The sequence below is a fragment of the Gadus chalcogrammus genome, chromosome 19, assembly GCF_026213295.1.
Source record: "Gadus chalcogrammus isolate NIFS_2021 chromosome 19, NIFS_Gcha_1.0, whole genome shotgun sequence".
NCBI classification, from domain to species: Eukaryota; Metazoa; Chordata; class Actinopteri; order Gadiformes; family Gadidae; genus Gadus; species Gadus chalcogrammus.
The window spans coordinates 8,168,909-8,186,308 of record NC_079430.1 but is presented as its reverse complement, the minus strand read 5'-3'; the positions used below and the strand labels follow the sequence as shown (position 1 = coordinate 8,186,308).

Genomic DNA, 17,400 nt, shown 5'->3' with positions numbered 1-17,400 from the left:
GTGCTGCAGGGTGTGTCCATTTGCATCGCATGTCCACCGGGAGGGTATTTGTGGAGGTCTTAACGAGGGCGGGAGCTGAGTCACGCGCATGAATTATTTTGATTAGGATCAGCTGGTGGTTTTAAGGTTACCTATTAAAGACCTTGAATTGTTTTGACGCAGGGGGGCGGTTTAATATTTCAACCGTGATACGTTCTCCGCCTTAGCCTGTGTTTTGCTTGTTTTTTTTGCAACGCTTTTATGATTATTTTTTTTAGTACCGCTCATGACCGGCTCAACTATCCGGGTAAAGAAATGTGAAAACAAAGCTCTTAGGTGTCCATCCGCACGCTTTGATCTGATGAGACCCGCGATTAAGGCCTCAACCGGCGGCCCACACAATCAAAAGAAAGGAAGAGAATCCTGTCACGTGTCCTGTTGGTGTTCACGGCGTGTGCTTGTGTGTGTGTTGCAGAGGGAACCTGACGGTGCCCAGGTTAGCAGAGTCCAACATGGGCCTGGGAGTGCTGGGCGTGTTCCTGGGCCTCCTTCTGGAGGTCTCCAGCCACGGGCCCCACAGCGGGCCCCGCACCACCTGGAAGCACCAAGGTAACCCACAACAACCTTTTACCGTCGTTCTCTTGGCTCGTCTGTTTGTTTCATGTTTTCCAGTAAGGCTTCTTTGGGCTCTAAGGAGAGCGCTTTAGGGATTTTCAAACTGTGTGGTCACAGCGTAGCGACTGCCTCCATTTTTGAAGTATAGGCGCAAAGGAATGTTGCTGGGAGTAATAGTGGTTTGGTCGTTGTTTAGGCGTTGCTTTTATGAATTATTAGTCGATGTGTGGAGACATTGTTGTGTCTGAAACTGCCACAGCTGTTATAATGCGAGACATGGCTGAACAAAGATTTGATGAGCTTCGGCTACTGATTGCACATTTATTTAGGATTTGACATTACTATAACTCTCGAGTCCCCTAAAATAAATGTTTTAGGTAATTTTTTTTAAGATGTAGTTAGAATATATAATTGTTACTCGGTTATAACTTAAATCATCTTAATTTTAACAATATATATAAAATGCCAAATCAAATTTAACCTCAAATGTCTGGATTGTGGATCATCAACCACTTAACACAGGCTGAACTATAAACGTGTATGCTTGTATTATTGTGACATTTTTCATTGGGCAGAATATCTTCTATATTCCCTGAGACGATACTCCTCTTCCTGCTTGAAACTTTGAACACCAAGTCTTTGTTTTCTTGTAAGCAGCAACTTAAGTAGCTCCACTGAATCTTTCACACAGACACACCCTCACACACCCTCTCTTTCACCCTCTCTGGAGGGAAGCGTCTTTTCTTCTCTCTCGCTCATTCTTTGAGGCGTTCGGGGCAGGTGTTTGGTTTTGGTCGACATGCCGTTTCTGTTGAGGCGCAACCTGAGCTGCTTTGCACCTGGTGGCAAGACACACACACACATACTGAGGGACACATACACAAACACACACACATACACAGAGACGGACACGCACACACGTACACTGTTCTCGATGAGGCCTTGGATAGTATACATAGTAACACACAGGGGTTACTAAAGATACACTCACTCGCAAGAATGCCCAACTCCTCCATAAGCATAGCTAACAAGGAGCTAAATTTGGATCTCTGGACACAAGATTACAAAACCAAGAATTATCCAAAACAGATAAATGTGTTGGCATACAATAATAAGTCTTTCCTAGTATGTTTTATCTGTATAATATGCATATAATCCTTACTATTTATTTTTTAACCAAAGATTGTATTCTTTTACAAATACTATCAGGGCTGTTTTAACTCGATTGTCTTAATGTTATGTCTGAAGCTGTAAATAATCCAAGATTTAAATCAAGCAACAGGTCTATCCCTCAGACATAGATTCACATTTTGTAAATCGTGTCTCCAAGGTGACCCGTCAACACCGTTTTCTAACACCGGCGTACTGCTTCAGGCGTCGTTCATAATATAATCCCACCCCCTCCCTCTGGTGCCCTCAGACGTGGACCTGTTGGAGTTCTCCGAGCCGGGGGTCTTCAACTACTCCACTCTGCTGCTGAGCGAGACGAGGGACGCGCTGTACGTCGGCGCCCGGGAGGCCATCTTTGAGCTGAGCAAGAGGAACGTGACGGTCCGCAACAACAAGGTACGGCCATGAATGATGCAGCCAATAGATGAAACGGATGATACAGATGATAAATACATGATACATTCTTTGTAATAATTATGATCACATGTTGAACCTTGAGTGTTTTGGGACGGGAGGGTGTGATTGATGTACTGTGGTTGTCCACCTCCCCAGGTCCAGTGGAAGGTTGCGGATACGCCTATGAGCATGTGCATGCTGAAGGGGAAATCTAAAGAGGTGAGCGCTGAACTCTCTGAAAGGGTTCTTCCCGTCGTTGTGTTCTTCAATCGGTTCTGAGAACTGATTATGACTCATTATTTTTTAAATGGTGGAAAACAAGTTGGCACAGGGATGTAATAATTATAGGCTGAATGTGTGAATTGAGCCCCTTCCCAGTTGGTAGTCGAGAGACTTTCCGAAATAGAAAGCTTAAGTATGTGTTGATTGTAAGATTATTGTAACAAAAGGGAGGTACAGCCTGGCCAGCATTGTTTCTATGTAGAATATATCAGTTTGAGGACGTGATTTCATCACTGATGACCTTATTAAAATCACCATTGATCAGCGATCAGTGACTACAGAAAGGTCTCGGCCATTTCAAGCTCCGAGCTTAATGAAACATTACACACTGTGACTCTAATAGTGTTAATGATGGCATGAATAATGACGAGGATTGTTGTCTGCTGTCTGTCTGCAGAAGGACTGCCTGAACTACATCCGGGTGCTGCAGGTGCTGAACGAGGAGCACCTGTACGTGTGTGGGACGCACGCCTTCCAACCACAGTGTGACTATCTGGTAAGCTACCGGTCATTTAGTAATGGTTTTAGCACAGCGTTTATCCCCAGTGCCCCAGTAGTATCTGGCTCATGGATGCATACTGCTGATGTTGGGGATCGAACTCAGTACCTTTTAGCTGGGTGTCAAACACCATAGCAGGTGTATTATCCTGTCCCCTATCGGAGTTTGAATCAACAGTCCTTCCTAAAACATCACAAATGTCGCTTTGGGTTAAAGGGTCTGGCAAATGCCCTAAATGTAAAATCTAAAGATGTTACGTGACGTTATAATGCTGTAAAAAAACGCTAAAATGTCAGACTAAACAACTGTTGTGTTTCTGCACTTTGTGTCTTCCACAGTCGATCAAAGACTTTGTGCTGGAGGGCCGGGCGGAGGACGGCCGGGGGAAGTGTGCCTTCGACCCGTCGCACAGCGTCACCACCGTCATGGTTGGTGAGTAAACAGAATTAAACGGGGTCACAAAGAGGTTTTTTGGTCATCCGCCCTGTCCCCTCCGTACTATTACGGTAATCCCAGATAATAAAATAATTTGGGAGAGTTTTTAGGAAATCCCTCGCAGTCTGGGTTTTTTCACCAAAGCCCTGATATATTCAGGTCGACAAAGACAAAACAACTCAACCAAGGTGGCTTTTTCCAAAAACGATAATATATGCCATAAGAATAATACTATGTATTAGGGCTGGATAAAAATGTCGATTCATCAATGCGCTGCAATTAATTTGTTCTCGATTCAATTTGGATTCGGAATTTTTTTAAATCGATTATTTCCATAAAAAACAAACAAAAAAAACATACTCAGTCATTGTAATCTAGAAGCGAGTATGCCTAAAAGTTCATGCCCTTTTACATTTGTCCATGTTATGATTATTTTGTTTATGCTGCAAGTTTAGCTCAGGAACAATACTATACAATGGTGTATTTCCTTAGCACAATGAAATGGTTAATTCATTATGAAATGGTTAATTCTTAATAAAATTTAGGTATTTTTGTCATCTGGACGTATTATTGTATCGATATCGAAGCAATTGGATCAATATCGAATCAATATCGAAACGAATGAAGACCTAAAGAATCAAATTGAATTGAATTGTGAGGTACCTGGTATTACCCAGCCCTACTATGTATTAATATCTTATCCTGGTAGGAACTATTACCTTTCAAAAAAAGTAAATGTCCGTCGGCCAAAAAAGAAGTGAATTGTGGTAATCGTTTTCATTTTTCAGCAGATAGTTTACAAGGTCATCTTACTACAGGTAGCTTGTGGACATTGGGGTTCAAACCCACAACCTTTTCGGCTGGTAGTCGACTAGCCTATCTGCTAGCCCTGGTCCTTATTAATACTCAACACAACCTTGATTATCCCAGATGGCGAGCTCTACTCCGGCACGGTGTATAACTTCCTGGGCAGTGAACCCATCATCTCGCGGTACTCCCCTCAGCAGGCCCTGCTGCGCACAGAGTACTCCACGTCATGGCTCAATGGTGAGTCAGCGTCACATGACCCCGTGCCACCCTACGCAGCCAATCAAAACTCCTTTCCATTTTGGCAAGAAACATGACATTGGCATTAAGGCAGGGCTCTCCACCTGTCCTTTCTTATTAATATATTGTGTGTATTTAATATTTTGTATAGATTCATAATAAAATAATATTTCATAGTATTTCATATTTTGTTTATCTTTGATTAATCTAGTTGAGTAATTTGCCTTCCTTGCACCTAAATGCTGTAAAGCCCTTAACCTACTACTGTGAAAAATGATAAAATCTCCAGGTTTCTAAAGTCTTTTATTCAGTGTATTAGTCACAAAGTCACGTACGCAGACGGACCATTGTGTGTACGGGATGATTTAATGCTACCTTTACGGAAGTGCTGAGTCACAGCCCCCAAACGGAGGTGCTGAGTCACAGCCCCTCTCAACCCCTCCCCCCCAGAGCCCAGCTTCGTGTTCGCGGACGTGATCCGGGAGGGCGGGGGTCCTGCCGGGGAGGACGACAAGATCTACTACTTCTTCACCGAGGTGTCCGTGGAGTACGAGTTCTTCGGCAAGCTCTTCATCCCCCGGGTGGCTCGCGTCTGCAAGGTCGGTCGGTGGGCGCGTCAGCGTGCACGTCACTGTGCACGTCACTGTGCACGTCACCCATGTCCCGCATCACGCCCCCCCCCCCCCCCCCCTCCCCTCCCCTGGCTTTATATACCTCTTTGTTTGTGGGGATGGGGGTGTCTGTGTGTCATGTTTCTCTGTGTTTGTGTGTTTGAGTGTCGTTTCTTTCTGTGTCATTTGTGTCTTTTGTGTGTGTGTGTGTCGCTTGTGTTTCTGTTTAGTGTATTGTGTGCCTGCATGTGGTTATCTTTCATCAAACTACTTATTTTAGGAACATAGAGGAATGACTCATGAGAGCAGAGATTCCGAAGAATAGATAAGCAACCTTCGAGAAGCCAGCCGCAACCCCATTTAAATAATCCACCATCATATCAGGCGTTGGGAAGACGCTTCCATCCAATGCGTCTTACAATACCGCGAGTGCGTACATTCCTAGCATGGGTGGGCCCTGTTGGAATCCAGCTCCTTAGGGGTGGGGGTCTTGACCCTACATGTGAGGCTTGGCAGGACCACACACCATATACACTCGTACTCCCACTCCACACACACTGTCACTGTTTGATCATATCGTGAACATTTTTGCCCGAAACATGTCCCTAAACAAAGCGAGGGCCTACACTAGTCCGCAGATCTATCAATGTCACTGCGTGCTTTTGCTGAAGCATACCACGAATGGGAAATTAAAGTCAATGTGGTTTTTAGTTCCTTATTCCAGATAACTCGTCTTTCCTTCAACCTCTTTGATCTCCTGCTCCCCTATTTATCTCTCTCTCTCCCTCAATCGCTCTAGCTCGCTCTCTCTCACTCCAGCTTAACTCCACCCACCAGCCAAATTAACAACTTTGTTGCATTGTTTATTTAAAAAATGTGTTTGTTTTCACTATATTGGCTGTTTTTAGATTGTATTATGCTTGGCTTAACTGTAAGGCGACCTTGAGTGTTTGAAAGGTGCACTGAAATAAAATGTATTCATTTTATTCTTATTATTATTATTCCTCCCTTTGCCCGAATTCGATGAGCATTTGACCAATAATAATAATATTAATAATCATTGAATTTATATAGCGCTTTTCAAGTCCCCAAAGCGCTTTATAGTGAAGGGGGGGACCTCACTAACCACCAGCAGTGGGTAGTAAAGTCTGTGAACGCCCCCCACCTATAGGGAGACCTGGGCGGTCAGCGCACGCTGCAGAAGAAGTGGACGTCCTTCCTGAAGGCCAAGCTGGTGTGCTCCATGCCCGAGCTCAACTTCGTGTTCAACGTGGTGCACGACGTGTTCGTCCTGGAGGCGGAGGACTGGCGCAACACGCTCATCTACGCCGTCTTCACATCCCAGTGGTCAGTAGGGTTATATTTATGATTTTTATAATTACCATTATTTTTCTGCTTCAGCTTCTACCTCTTATGTTTTTATTAAGAATTGTAGTGGTGTTTTAACTGTAATATGAGAGTTATTATTCATGTCACTTCATTATTAAATGAACATGTATCAACACTACATTCAGCTAGCCTTGGCCTTGTTCCCTTGTTTTAGAATAAAAACATAATGATTCTTGTATCATATGTACAGCTCACACTCCCTTGATGTACTATATTGCTGTTTTTGTATCAACAAAACAGTGTCTTCAATTTGTTGATGGATGTTTTAATTTCCTTTTATGAAACATGTTCATTTCCCATCCAGGGTTTTTGCACTAAGGGTATTTCCATCTGTGTATCAGAGAGACACACATAGACACAGAGACAGACAGACAGACACACCCTATCCAACTAGTCGAGGGGAGGGGTGAGGAGGGCTAAAGGAAATGAATGCCCGGCCATGAGGTTATTAAATGGCATATTGAGGATTCAGACAGCTCTTAAAAGGACTCATGGAATTGAATCTGCCTGCTCTAAGTAGTGCTTTGGGAATACACTAGAGATGTCTTGTATTACCGAAACTCATCGACCGTATTCCTAATGCCTAACTGCCATGGTGACATAACAGGATGCCTCCTCACAATAGTCGCATATTTATTATAAAACATATAAAGAAAATAATTGATAAGAATATTAAATATATCTCTAATGGAATACAAAATCTGCTAATAAATAGATTTTTATTATTTATTTTTTATGCATAGAAAACAATAAATGCATAAAAGAATAAATTCATTAAAATAATATTACTTTTTTTTCCCACACTTTTTCTCTCTCTCCTTCTAAACCAATTCCTCATCGTCTACCTTTCTCTCTCTCTGCCTCACCCTCTCTGTCTCTCCCTCCTCCCACCACCAGGGGCAACGTGGGCCTTTCGGCCGTGTGTGTGTACAACATGGCGCTGGTGGACGAGGTGTTCTCCAAGGGGAAGTACATGCAGAAGGCCACCGTGGAGCAGTCCCACACCAAGTGGGTCCGCTACAACGGCATCACCCCGTCACCACGGCCCGGAGCGGTAAGAGGACCTCTCTTTATAGCCTTACCCCCCCCCCCCAAAAAAGTCTCCACAGCTAACTTATTGGGCTTGTTGACCGTGAAGTCACAATCACCTCCATTTTGGATGCACCGGAATGTTGGTTTTTGTCTTGGTAGTAGGAATGTTTTTTTTTCATTCATCGAGAAATGTGTTTTCATTATGGGAGGACACTGTTGTTTTTTAAACTACCACAGCTTTTCTCATGCGAGGAGCGGCAAAACAACGTTTTCATTAGCCTAGGTTATGGTACGTTGGTTTAGGAATTGACAGTACTAAACCTCAAAATGGGAGTGTCTCTCCAACAAATCTCCCATAATGCATTCTGATGTTGAAGCCCTATTCTGTCTTGATGGATGATGTAGTTTCATAACTTCTGTGTTAATTGTATGAGAGTTATAGAGTCAATGACATAATCCTTTTGACATATACTGTACATGGGTGGATTGAACTGTGTGCTCTGACACAGTTAAAACTCCCTACATTAAACGGTTGCGTGACCAAGTTTTCATAACCAATGAACTTCAAATAATTGCATGAAACGCATTGATATTCTATATTAATTTCAACATGAAGTAATTAGTTTTAGCGTTCCACAATTTAAAGTACATCTTTCACAAATTCTTCCCAGAAACCGAGTGATATAAAATATGGCACAAATGTCATAAGAGATGACGTTAGCTACAATGATTTAAAGACTCCTCATCTTACTCAGCCCTCACATTCAGTGATTGCGTCATCACCGGTTCATCCTCTCTATAAAACGTAACCACCAAATCCCCCCCCCCCCCTAGTGCATCGACAATGCCATGCGGCAGGAGAACATCAACAGCTCGCTGCACCTGCCCGACAAGACGCTGCAGTTCGTCAAAGACCACCCCCTCCTGGAGGACCCCGTGCTGCCGGTGGGCGGGCGGCCCCACCTCATCACCAAGGACGTCAACTACACCCAGATCGCCGTGGACCGGGTGACGGCGCTGGACGGACGCGCCTACGACGTCATCTTCACCGGCACCGGTGGGTGCAGCCCGCTGTTAAACGCAGGTTTCCTGTAGGGCTGGACGATGAGTCGAATTCAAACCGACATCGCAATGTAACAGAACGCGATATGCAAATCGCAAAGGCTGTGATATTTTGATGGGGTGATTTGTTACCTTTACTGACTAAGATTTATATTTATTTTTCTTTGACAATTCAATGGTTAAATAGAGATGTTGTATCAATTAATCCCAACACATAGGCCTGGCCTAAATGAAAGAGCAGTTTATATGTTGAATGCTTCCAATGTTGTTTTGGTCAAACTAAAGAATGATTTATTGCTTTTTTGGTGAATAATACAGACTATAAGGAACTCAATAAATGTAAAAAATCGCATATTAAATCGCAATCGCAATATTGGTCAAAATAATCGCAATTGGATCATTCCCCAAATGGTTCAGCCCTAGTTTCATGTGTGGGGGTTAATGGCTAAGCGTCTGTCCCTCTAGACACCGGAGTCCTGCATAAGTCGGTCCTGGACGAGGGAGAGGTGCACATGGTGGAGGAGATCCAGCTGATCAAGAGCGGCGGGGCCATCAAGAACCTGCTGTTGTCCTCCGAGGTCAGAGGAAGTGGATAGATATATTATGCATATGAACGACTATATATAATGGATGCCGTGACTCACTCTGGGCGCAGGGAACTGGGGATTTTCCCTGACCGTGATTCACGGTGGGAAATGTTTGTGCACTCATGCAATGCGTCTGTGTCCTCAAGTGGCAGTCTTGAAGCTCTGTTTCTGTTCTCTTTGGCGCCACCTATGGCAGTCTATGCTGTTTGATATTTTGGTAATCTTTATCTTTGCTCTAGTGTGTATATGTAACATATACTTATTGTGTTTCCATCTTGATACACAACTATTGGTAACACGAAGCAACACATTGCAACCCTCTTTCAAAAGCCATATGAGTCACGCTTTAGATGATGTGGGTTGATAGCTGATGGGATGATAGCTGAATAAATAAATGAATATAAATGTAGAATGCTTTATCCACCTAGCGAGTGTATGACTGGTTCATAGCTTACTACACCAGTACCCTCTACACACAGAAGTGAGGTGCAGAGGGACTCTGCCGCAGTATGGTTGATAGTACAGTATGGTTGATACTAACATGGATGTGTACCTTCGACAGACCCGCTCCCTGTACGCCGGGTCAGACTCCGGCGTGGTCCAATCCCCCACCGCCTTCTGTGGGAAGTACCTGTCATGTGACCAGTGTGTGCTGGCCCGGGACCCCTACTGTGCCTGGGACCCCAGCTCTTCGGCCTGCGTCAATATACTCGACCGCCCAAAAACGCAGAAGTGAGTAGATACTTTGTTAATAGCGGTTTGCTCTACGCTGGAGACCCTTGGAAACGTTTCTGTCTATCTGCAGTCAAATCTGATGCATTTCAGAAATGAATAAGCTTTATATAACACCTGAACATATCCTAAAGCTAATATTAACAATGAAGTATCCCCTGTTTTGAGTATTATCAAATAATCATGAATATTTTTTTTCAGTATGGTTTGATTTGTAAATGAATAGTTTTCCATGTAGTTTATTTCTTCGAGACTTCCACAACCGGTTCATTTATCTCGTTCACCTCAGTCAGCCATTGTTCTTTCGGTGCTCCTCGTACTGACCTTTTAAGCACACTGCTCTTTGTCATTTCAGCGGTCTGATCCAGAGTTTAAAAGGTGACGCAGATTCCTGTCCTGCAGGTAAGAGAAGATGCATGACTGGATGCGCATGAGACAACAACAAAACATTCTTGACATGACCTCATCACGAGAACAGTCAACATTCTGGTCTTGGCTGGATGATGGTACTCATGTCAAATGATAGTGGAAAACTTTCTTGACTTTCTCCCTATGAAGACAGATTCCTACTAACAAGGCAATACTTTCTAAAGGGCACCCTTCACACCAGGGTCGTTATTGCTTTACATAGGCAGTGATCAAATTTAAAAGAAAAATCACGACATTTGAAAGAGAACAAAGAACCACAAGGTGACATATACCACCAGGTTTTACATTATACCAACGCCGTTTTGAATATCTGCCTCTTCTGACGAGTGAGCGTGTCCAACTATATGAACCCTGGATAGATCAGTCTACCAGCCTACCCAGTGGACTGTAGCCAACGCTGCTCATCTATCCAGCACAGACCTAGGTGGACACGCCCACTTGTGATGTCAGAAGAGGCCAATTTTGAAAATGGCTCGTAACGGCTAACCCCACCCACACCTGGTGGTACAACACGGGACCTTTAACATTGTCACCCCCCCCCCAGTGGCGGCGCTCTCCCCCCGGGACTACGGGCGCGTGCTGGTGCGTCCGGGCAGCTCGGCGGAGCTCCCGTGCGCGCCGCCCTCCAACCTGGCGCTGGTGTCGTGGCGGCTCAACGGCTCGGCGCTCACCGAGGCCTCGCGCTTCCACTTCATCGGCGAGGGGGGCCTGCTCATCTACAGCGTGGGCCCCGAGGACCAGGGCCGCTACGAGTGCTGGTCCCTGGAGTGGGCCCCGGCCGCCGGCAAGAACTTCAGCCGGCAGGTGGCCGCCTACACCCTGGTGCTGGCCGCCCCCCCGGCCCCCCGGGGCCCCCGCAAGGACCTGGGCCGCGCCGCCCCGGAGCTGGGCCGCAGCGGCCCGCTCGGCGACCCCTTCCCCGAAGGTAACGCTAACACGCCGGGGCCCTCCCCGCTAACCCCGGCCCGCCTCTCCCCCCCGCTGCCGCCGCCGCCCCCCCAGCCCCGCACCGACTCCCCACTAACCCCGCCCCCCGGCGGCGGCGGCGGCGGCGGCGGCACGCTGCGGCTGCAGCCCCGGCACCACCCCCTCCAGCCCAGCTCCAAGGCCCCCGGGGGCCCGGAGGCGCGGGACCCCTCGGCGCAGTACCTGCAGAGGGGCAACGCGGCGGCCCTCCTCTGCCTCTTCCTGCTCTTCTTCTTCCTCTTCCTGGCGGCGCTGGCCTACAACTGCTACATGCGCTACCTGCCGGCGCCCTGCCTGCGGCTGCGGGCCGCGCTGGTGGGGGGCCACAAGTCCCCGCTGCGGCCCGAGTACCGCGCCTGCGAGGGCGGCCTCATGGAGCCCCCGGCCGCCGAGAAGCTGAAGCTGGCGCCGCGGCCCGAGGGCCAGCAGAACGGCAGCCAGACCCCCACCCCGACCCCCACCGCCAACACCACCGCCACCAACACCACCCAGAGCCAGCTGCGCGCGCTCCGCGACACGGGCTACGAGACGGAGCCCGACTGCGGCAACGGGAAGATCCCGTCGCACGGGTTTGGCGGCGGCGGCGGCAGCGACAGTCCCTCCAGCGAGAAGCCCTTCGACGTGGACTCGGACTCGCAGCACATCGAGTTTGCCGACGCGGACGAACCGAGCTGCTAGCGCGAAAATCTGCTTTTTTTTTTTTTTCATTCACCCCCACGCCGAGCACAGAAAGTATTTATAGTGCGTCCGACTCTACAAGCTGCTTCCTTTCGAGGTAGAATTGTGAAATGTGAAAATATGGCCGATGCCGACGGTGGTAAACTCAAGTGTTTTGCCTCCCCCTCAACTCTCCGATAGAACCAACGGATCGTTGGACAACCGATGACCGTAGTCCAGCTATAAAAAGATTTCTAGTTAAATTCCAAATTGGAAACATTTGTTTACCAAATTGGTAAGTTAAATTAATGTTGACCAGATTGGAGCCATGTTAACTTTGTGCAGTGTTGGGGCCTGCGTCTTGATACTTTTTTCTTTTGTAAACTTATGGTAGATCCTTTGGGGCTACCAGATATCTGGGGGAGCGGCGTGTTTTTAAACCATCCCTAGTGTGATCTGTGACTCCTCAGGGACTGAGTTGGCTTTGGTACGGGGGGATCGTACCTGCGTTTCCTTTCTTGAATGTTGTCACCGTTGAGCATGATGTCTGTGGACCGCAGCGATCAGCGATACCGACGGTACAGAGGATGTCAACACGAGAGACCACAACGGAATGGAGGAAACGTGCGTTTGAAGGATTTAACCTCCGACGTATTTGCGTGCGTGTGTGAAACTAGGGGATATCCAATAAATATGGACGGGGGAGACTTTGACCGCTTGATAACATTTGAACCGGAAAATGCAAAAGACTTAAAGAGGATTGGAACCACTTTGAGAAAGTCACTGACGCGTGAAGTCTGACATGCTGAAGAAGGGCGTTCAACTGTTCGTCCCGGAGTTGTTGTGCTGTGCCATATTAACTTCTACTAGTCCTATTCCCCAGTATGGTGTGACAATAACCATTCATAACGCGTCTAATTTAAGACCATTTGCTTGATAAACCTCTTTTTTTCACTGAAATATGAGCCTGGGATACAATCGCATTTTTTGTATTTTTGTTCTTTTTAATTTAATTGAGCTTTAAGTATTAGAGTATTTCCAGAAAGCTATTATTTAACTGACACTGAGACACGACTCAAATCACTGCATCTCCTACTCTGCTTGAGTTTCATCTCTCTGTCATTCCCCACCTTTTTTCCCCTCCCTTTCGCACGTCCCCTCTTCTTCGTCAGCTGTCCTCACTCCTCTCTCCTCCGTCTCCATCCCCCCCCCCATCCCCTTTCTTCCCTCACAGCCCCGGCCACCTCTTCCTCCTCCGCCTCCCTGTCTTCTGAAGGTAGCTCTCGCTCTGTCCTCTCCTCCTCCTCCTCCTCCTCCTCCTCCTCCTCCTCCATGTCCTCCTCCCCCTCCGAGCCCAGCGTGGGTGTGGCGGGAGGGGGGGAGGCCGAGGTGAGGCTGCTGCCCCCCCTGCTGAAGGACCAGGCCTGGGGGCTGCACGCCCAGGAGGCCTTCTTGCTTTTCTGCCTGGCTCTTGGTGAGTGGTGTTTGTGACCTTTGACCCACTGTCCGAGCCAGCTCTAGCCCTTAACTGCATCCCTGAGGAACTTGAGTGCAGGTTGATGCCCCCCGCCCCCCATTTACTTTTCTAATCACTACTCTCCGCTTTTTCTTGCATGGAATTTTCCTTCTACATTGCCAATCGTGTGTGTGTGTGTGTGTGTGTGTGTGTGTGTGTGTGTGTGTGTGTGTGTGTGTGTGTGTGTGTGTGTGTGTGTGTGTGTGTGTGTGTGTGTGTGTGTGTGTGTGTGTGTGTGTGTGTGTGTGTGTGTGTCATAAAACCTAAAAAAGGGGCAGGTGTGTCAATGTACTCAAGAATTGGCGGAAATCGTCGTTTGTCCTGCTAGCGTCCCTCTGTTCTGGTTTGCAGTCTTGATGTGTTACTAACGTGCAAGTCCTGATTGTTTTTGGCCGGAGGGTCTTGGGACATTTGAGGTGGACTTTTCTGGATTGCTTCTTTTTTTTTTTCTATGTTCAAGAATAGAGACTCATTGTATCATATTTTTTTTTCAACACTTTATCCAGAACTTTGTGCCTGTAAACAAGTGTAAATATATTTGTATATATGGAGAAAATAATACCTTTAAATATGTAAATAGATTCTCGGAAATCTTGAATACTGCTGTAGGGGATTTGAATAAATGTTACATTCAAATGTTTTAAAATACTTGACTTTGTCTTTCAGTTTAAAATCATTCAAATCGACTTTATTTGTATTTATTTGGTCTTAAGCTGAATAAAGAAATATTGTAAATGGTTTTAAACCACAACAATTCAATGACCGCAAGGGTTTACTTCGGATGGTTTGAACGGCAAAAATAGTTTTCATCAATCAGTTGGGGTCAAATTGAGTCAACCAAACAGCAGTTTGATAATAATGTGCCTTTTACCAGAGATGCCGCTGCCTGTGTCCTTTGCCCTTTTTTGGTTACTCCTTTTGAAAACAGTTACTTATAACACAAACTAAAAACGATGCATTAACTTATATGAGGAGTCTATATTTGGAAGCCTGGGTCATTCCACTCAATGTGGCAGAGAAAAGCATCGAGTTAGCTTGAGTCTTTCGTTGGTACCGACAAGTAACTGACCCATGCATGATCTAATCCTGACGGCTCCCATTAACAAAGCAGTGCAGTGTGTGTTGAAACCAACATATATCCCCAAGGACACAGCCAAGGCAAGTATTGCACCTTCACGCACGTCCTATTCACCTCAAGAATCCTCTATATTTTTTTGGTTGTGTTGTGTTTTTCGTTTTTTGTTGTTGCAATGAGTCACGGCTTGTCCAATCGCATCCATCCCAGGCCCGAGCGACACTCGTGTTCATTGGCTGATCAATGGCCACAGTATGGACACACCCATTATGGAGTACCGCCTGCAGCTGGGTCAGAGCGAGGTGCTGGTGAGCAGCTGGCTGAAGGGGGGACCGCTCATCAAGGACGCCTCCTACAGCTGTGTGGCCGAGGCCGGCGCCGGCAGCGACGTGTCTGAGGTGGAGCTCCGCCTTCCCATCGGAGGTGAGGAGGAGGGGTTTTGTGCTGACCAATGGTCATCAAGTGTACTGGAAGCACTGGGGCGAGAGCTAACCTTGTTTCCCGGCTCACCATGGAGAACACCTGGAATGGGATGCTCTGTCTGAATCGGCGTGATTGGTGAGAGGAAGGGACTTACTGTTATAAGATTAGCCACGAAAAGAGAGAGGGCGGGACTTTGTGTTATATGGGATTAGCGGCAAAAAGAGAGTGCAGGACTTTCTGTTACATGGGATTAGCGGAGAAAAGAGAGGGGTTGGGACTTTCAGGTAAATGGGATTAACGGCAAGAGAGGGATAAATAACCAATAGGAGGGATATCCATTGCTGTTTCGGATATTGCCTTGTCAAATTATTCTTAATAAATTATGTTTTTCTTGTTCTGTACTTATTCTTGTCACTCCTGCGACTTAACTGGCGTAAAAACAGCTCACAATGAAGCACGGAAAATATAACGCTGACGGGTTCGGGAGTTGTGTTAATGTATTTAGGCAGTTATGGTTCCTTCTGGTGGCCTGCTGCATAGATCAGGAGAGCGTCCCGGCCAGAGATCTGACCCAGTGGAGAGGAGCCCTCACGGAGCACGAGCACCTGCTCAAACGATGGGAGAACGCCTGGGTAGGTCTACGTCCTGGTGAGGGGCACCCCCTTCAGGTCTGAGGAGTCCTACTGGGCTCACTAGTCCAAATTACTCTGGACCATAAGTGCTGGCTTGGGCAACTTCTTAATGAGGACATTGCAGTGGGGGTTGGGTTATTGGGTAATAGTTACACACGACTTCTTTGGTTTAATTATTGTCACTAGTTCCTAGCTTGATACATTTAGGAGCTATTCCCACCCTTTTAAAAAAAAAATGTTTGATGCCTTTTTGTAGTAGTAGTTAGTGATGCTTTGTATTGTTCCCAGCCTTACTTGTAATTAGCTTTTCAAAGATCTGAACTCCTTTGTTGTCTTCAGGATCGCTGCGATGGCCATGGAGCTCTGTGAGGATGTCGCGTGCATTACGTCACCACCGTCCTCTGAGCAACACATTGTCCACGTCCAGAGTCCTGGACGTTGGTGTACCAGCAGGCCTCACGATGGCACAGCTTGACGCATTGTGATGTCAGGGCATTGTAGCAAAGTCTTGATAAGACCCTACGGAATGCATAGGCCTTACTCTGACACCCTGTGTTCTGTTAAGGGGTCCCCCGGTGTTCCTGCTGTGCTGGATACTCTGGGGAAAGGATTTAGCTGTTGCCTTAAAGGGCCCTTGTTTTACCACTAGGTGTGAGGTTGATGAGCCATTTCAAGCCCTTTCACAATCTGTCACTTTGTGGCGTGTCCACCCAGACGGACGGTTCGACTCCATCGGGTTGATCCAGTCCACTACTCTGCTGCTTCCAGCCAGAAGGAAACCTTGCACATTAAATGGCTAGTAAAGGCTCATCAACATGACCCCTGGTGGTGAAAGAATAAGGGGCCTTTGTAATGTGAGGGTATATGATCTATCGTTAATTGTATAATATATTAATCGGTTCACTTACTTAACTTTCATTAATTATTCATTTGTAGTCTGTTTATAATTTTTTGTCTTGGATGTAATATCAGTTTTTTGACTGTGAAAAATAAGAAATAGAAGTTCTGGGTGGGAGAGCAAAGGCAATCACAGAAAATTGGTCTTAATGTGTTGAAAGCACCCTATGTGTAAAGTTTACACCTTTCTCTTGCTTCACCGTCCTTCAGCACCCCTGTGTCATGTACGTGTGATAGAAACAATAACACATTTTCACTTTTTGATTGTATTGTGGGATGAATGACAATCTTAATATTCACTTGACGTCAATCTTGCTTTTCTTGAGTATTATTATCGTCACTTGCTAAGGGTTGGACAATTTTTTAAAAATGCATAATTCTTGAGGCTCTGAAGCAAAGTTCTGAATTTATCTTTTGTCACGGGTTGCAACAGGTTGTTTCTTTATAGGTCACAAATAAAAATGTTGTACTGGGAGCCTGGTTAACTCCTTTCATTGAGGTGTGTGAGGGTGTTAAGAGAGCGAGGGCATTTGCATGTTCCAAGTTCACTCCTTCACAAGTCAGTCGTGACAAGACTGTTTGTACCATGCAGATTAAAGCTCCCCATTTAAAAAAAAAAAACACTCCCTTGTGTGATGACAGCCAGTGACGTCGGTAACGAATTTGAAATCGCGTAAAGGTAATTTGTTTGTGCATTGCTGCTGCTAAATGGACTATGGTCTTGTTCTACAGTAGACCAACGCCTCCAGCATGCTGTTTAAAGGTCATACTCTTTAGTTTCTGTCTTTAGTCTATGTTTGTATAGAAATCCTATGGCTGTAACTGCACGTACACACGCACGCACAGGAAGCCACACACAAGCTAGTCATAAGATACATCCCAGACCAAACTAATGCACATCAATCCTTTAGTTTAGAGTCTTGTATGAAAGAAAACCGGTTTGTTTTTAATGTGGTATTACAGTTTTAA

At 46.1% G+C, this 17,400-nt stretch overlaps 1 protein-coding gene across 4 annotated transcripts in view; it reads left to right on the top strand.

The window, feature by feature from the left end:
• The window catches only part of sema4d (sema domain, immunoglobulin domain (Ig), transmembrane domain (TM) and short cytoplasmic domain, (semaphorin) 4D), a 38,127-nt gene extending 20,729 nt beyond the window's left edge, over window positions 1-17,398 (top strand). For 3 of the 4 annotated variants that reach the window (XM_056578286.1, XM_056578287.1, XM_056578288.1), the window contains 18 exons: window positions 455-588; window positions 2,015-2,160; window positions 2,317-2,379; window positions 2,840-2,938; window positions 3,280-3,373; window positions 4,307-4,423; window positions 4,874-5,022; window positions 6,206-6,381; window positions 7,321-7,477; window positions 8,290-8,512; window positions 8,983-9,095; window positions 9,667-9,836; window positions 10,192-10,238; window positions 10,810-11,190; window positions 13,123-13,362; window positions 14,690-14,902; window positions 15,443-15,534; window positions 15,874-17,397. In XM_056578286.1, coding sequence (XP_056434261.1) covers window positions 492-588; window positions 2,015-2,160; window positions 2,317-2,379; window positions 2,840-2,938; window positions 3,280-3,373; window positions 4,307-4,423; window positions 4,874-5,022; window positions 6,206-6,381; window positions 7,321-7,477; window positions 8,290-8,512; window positions 8,983-9,095; window positions 9,667-9,836; window positions 10,192-10,238; window positions 10,810-11,190; window positions 13,123-13,362; window positions 14,690-14,902; window positions 15,443-15,534; window positions 15,874-15,903 — 2,607 coding nt within the window. In that variant the 5' untranslated portion in view covers window positions 455-491 and the 3' untranslated portion in view covers window positions 15,904-17,397. Of the gene's footprint in view, window positions 1-454; window positions 589-2,014; window positions 2,161-2,316; window positions 2,380-2,839; window positions 2,939-3,279; window positions 3,374-4,306; window positions 4,424-4,873; window positions 5,023-6,205; window positions 6,382-7,320; window positions 7,478-8,289; window positions 8,513-8,982; window positions 9,096-9,666; window positions 9,837-10,191; window positions 10,239-10,809; window positions 11,191-13,122; window positions 13,363-14,689; window positions 14,903-15,442; window positions 15,535-15,873 lie in introns of all 4 variants that reach the window. The other variant, XM_056578285.1, reaches the window with a different exon arrangement.
• Window positions 17,399-17,400: the final 2 nt, after the last annotated feature.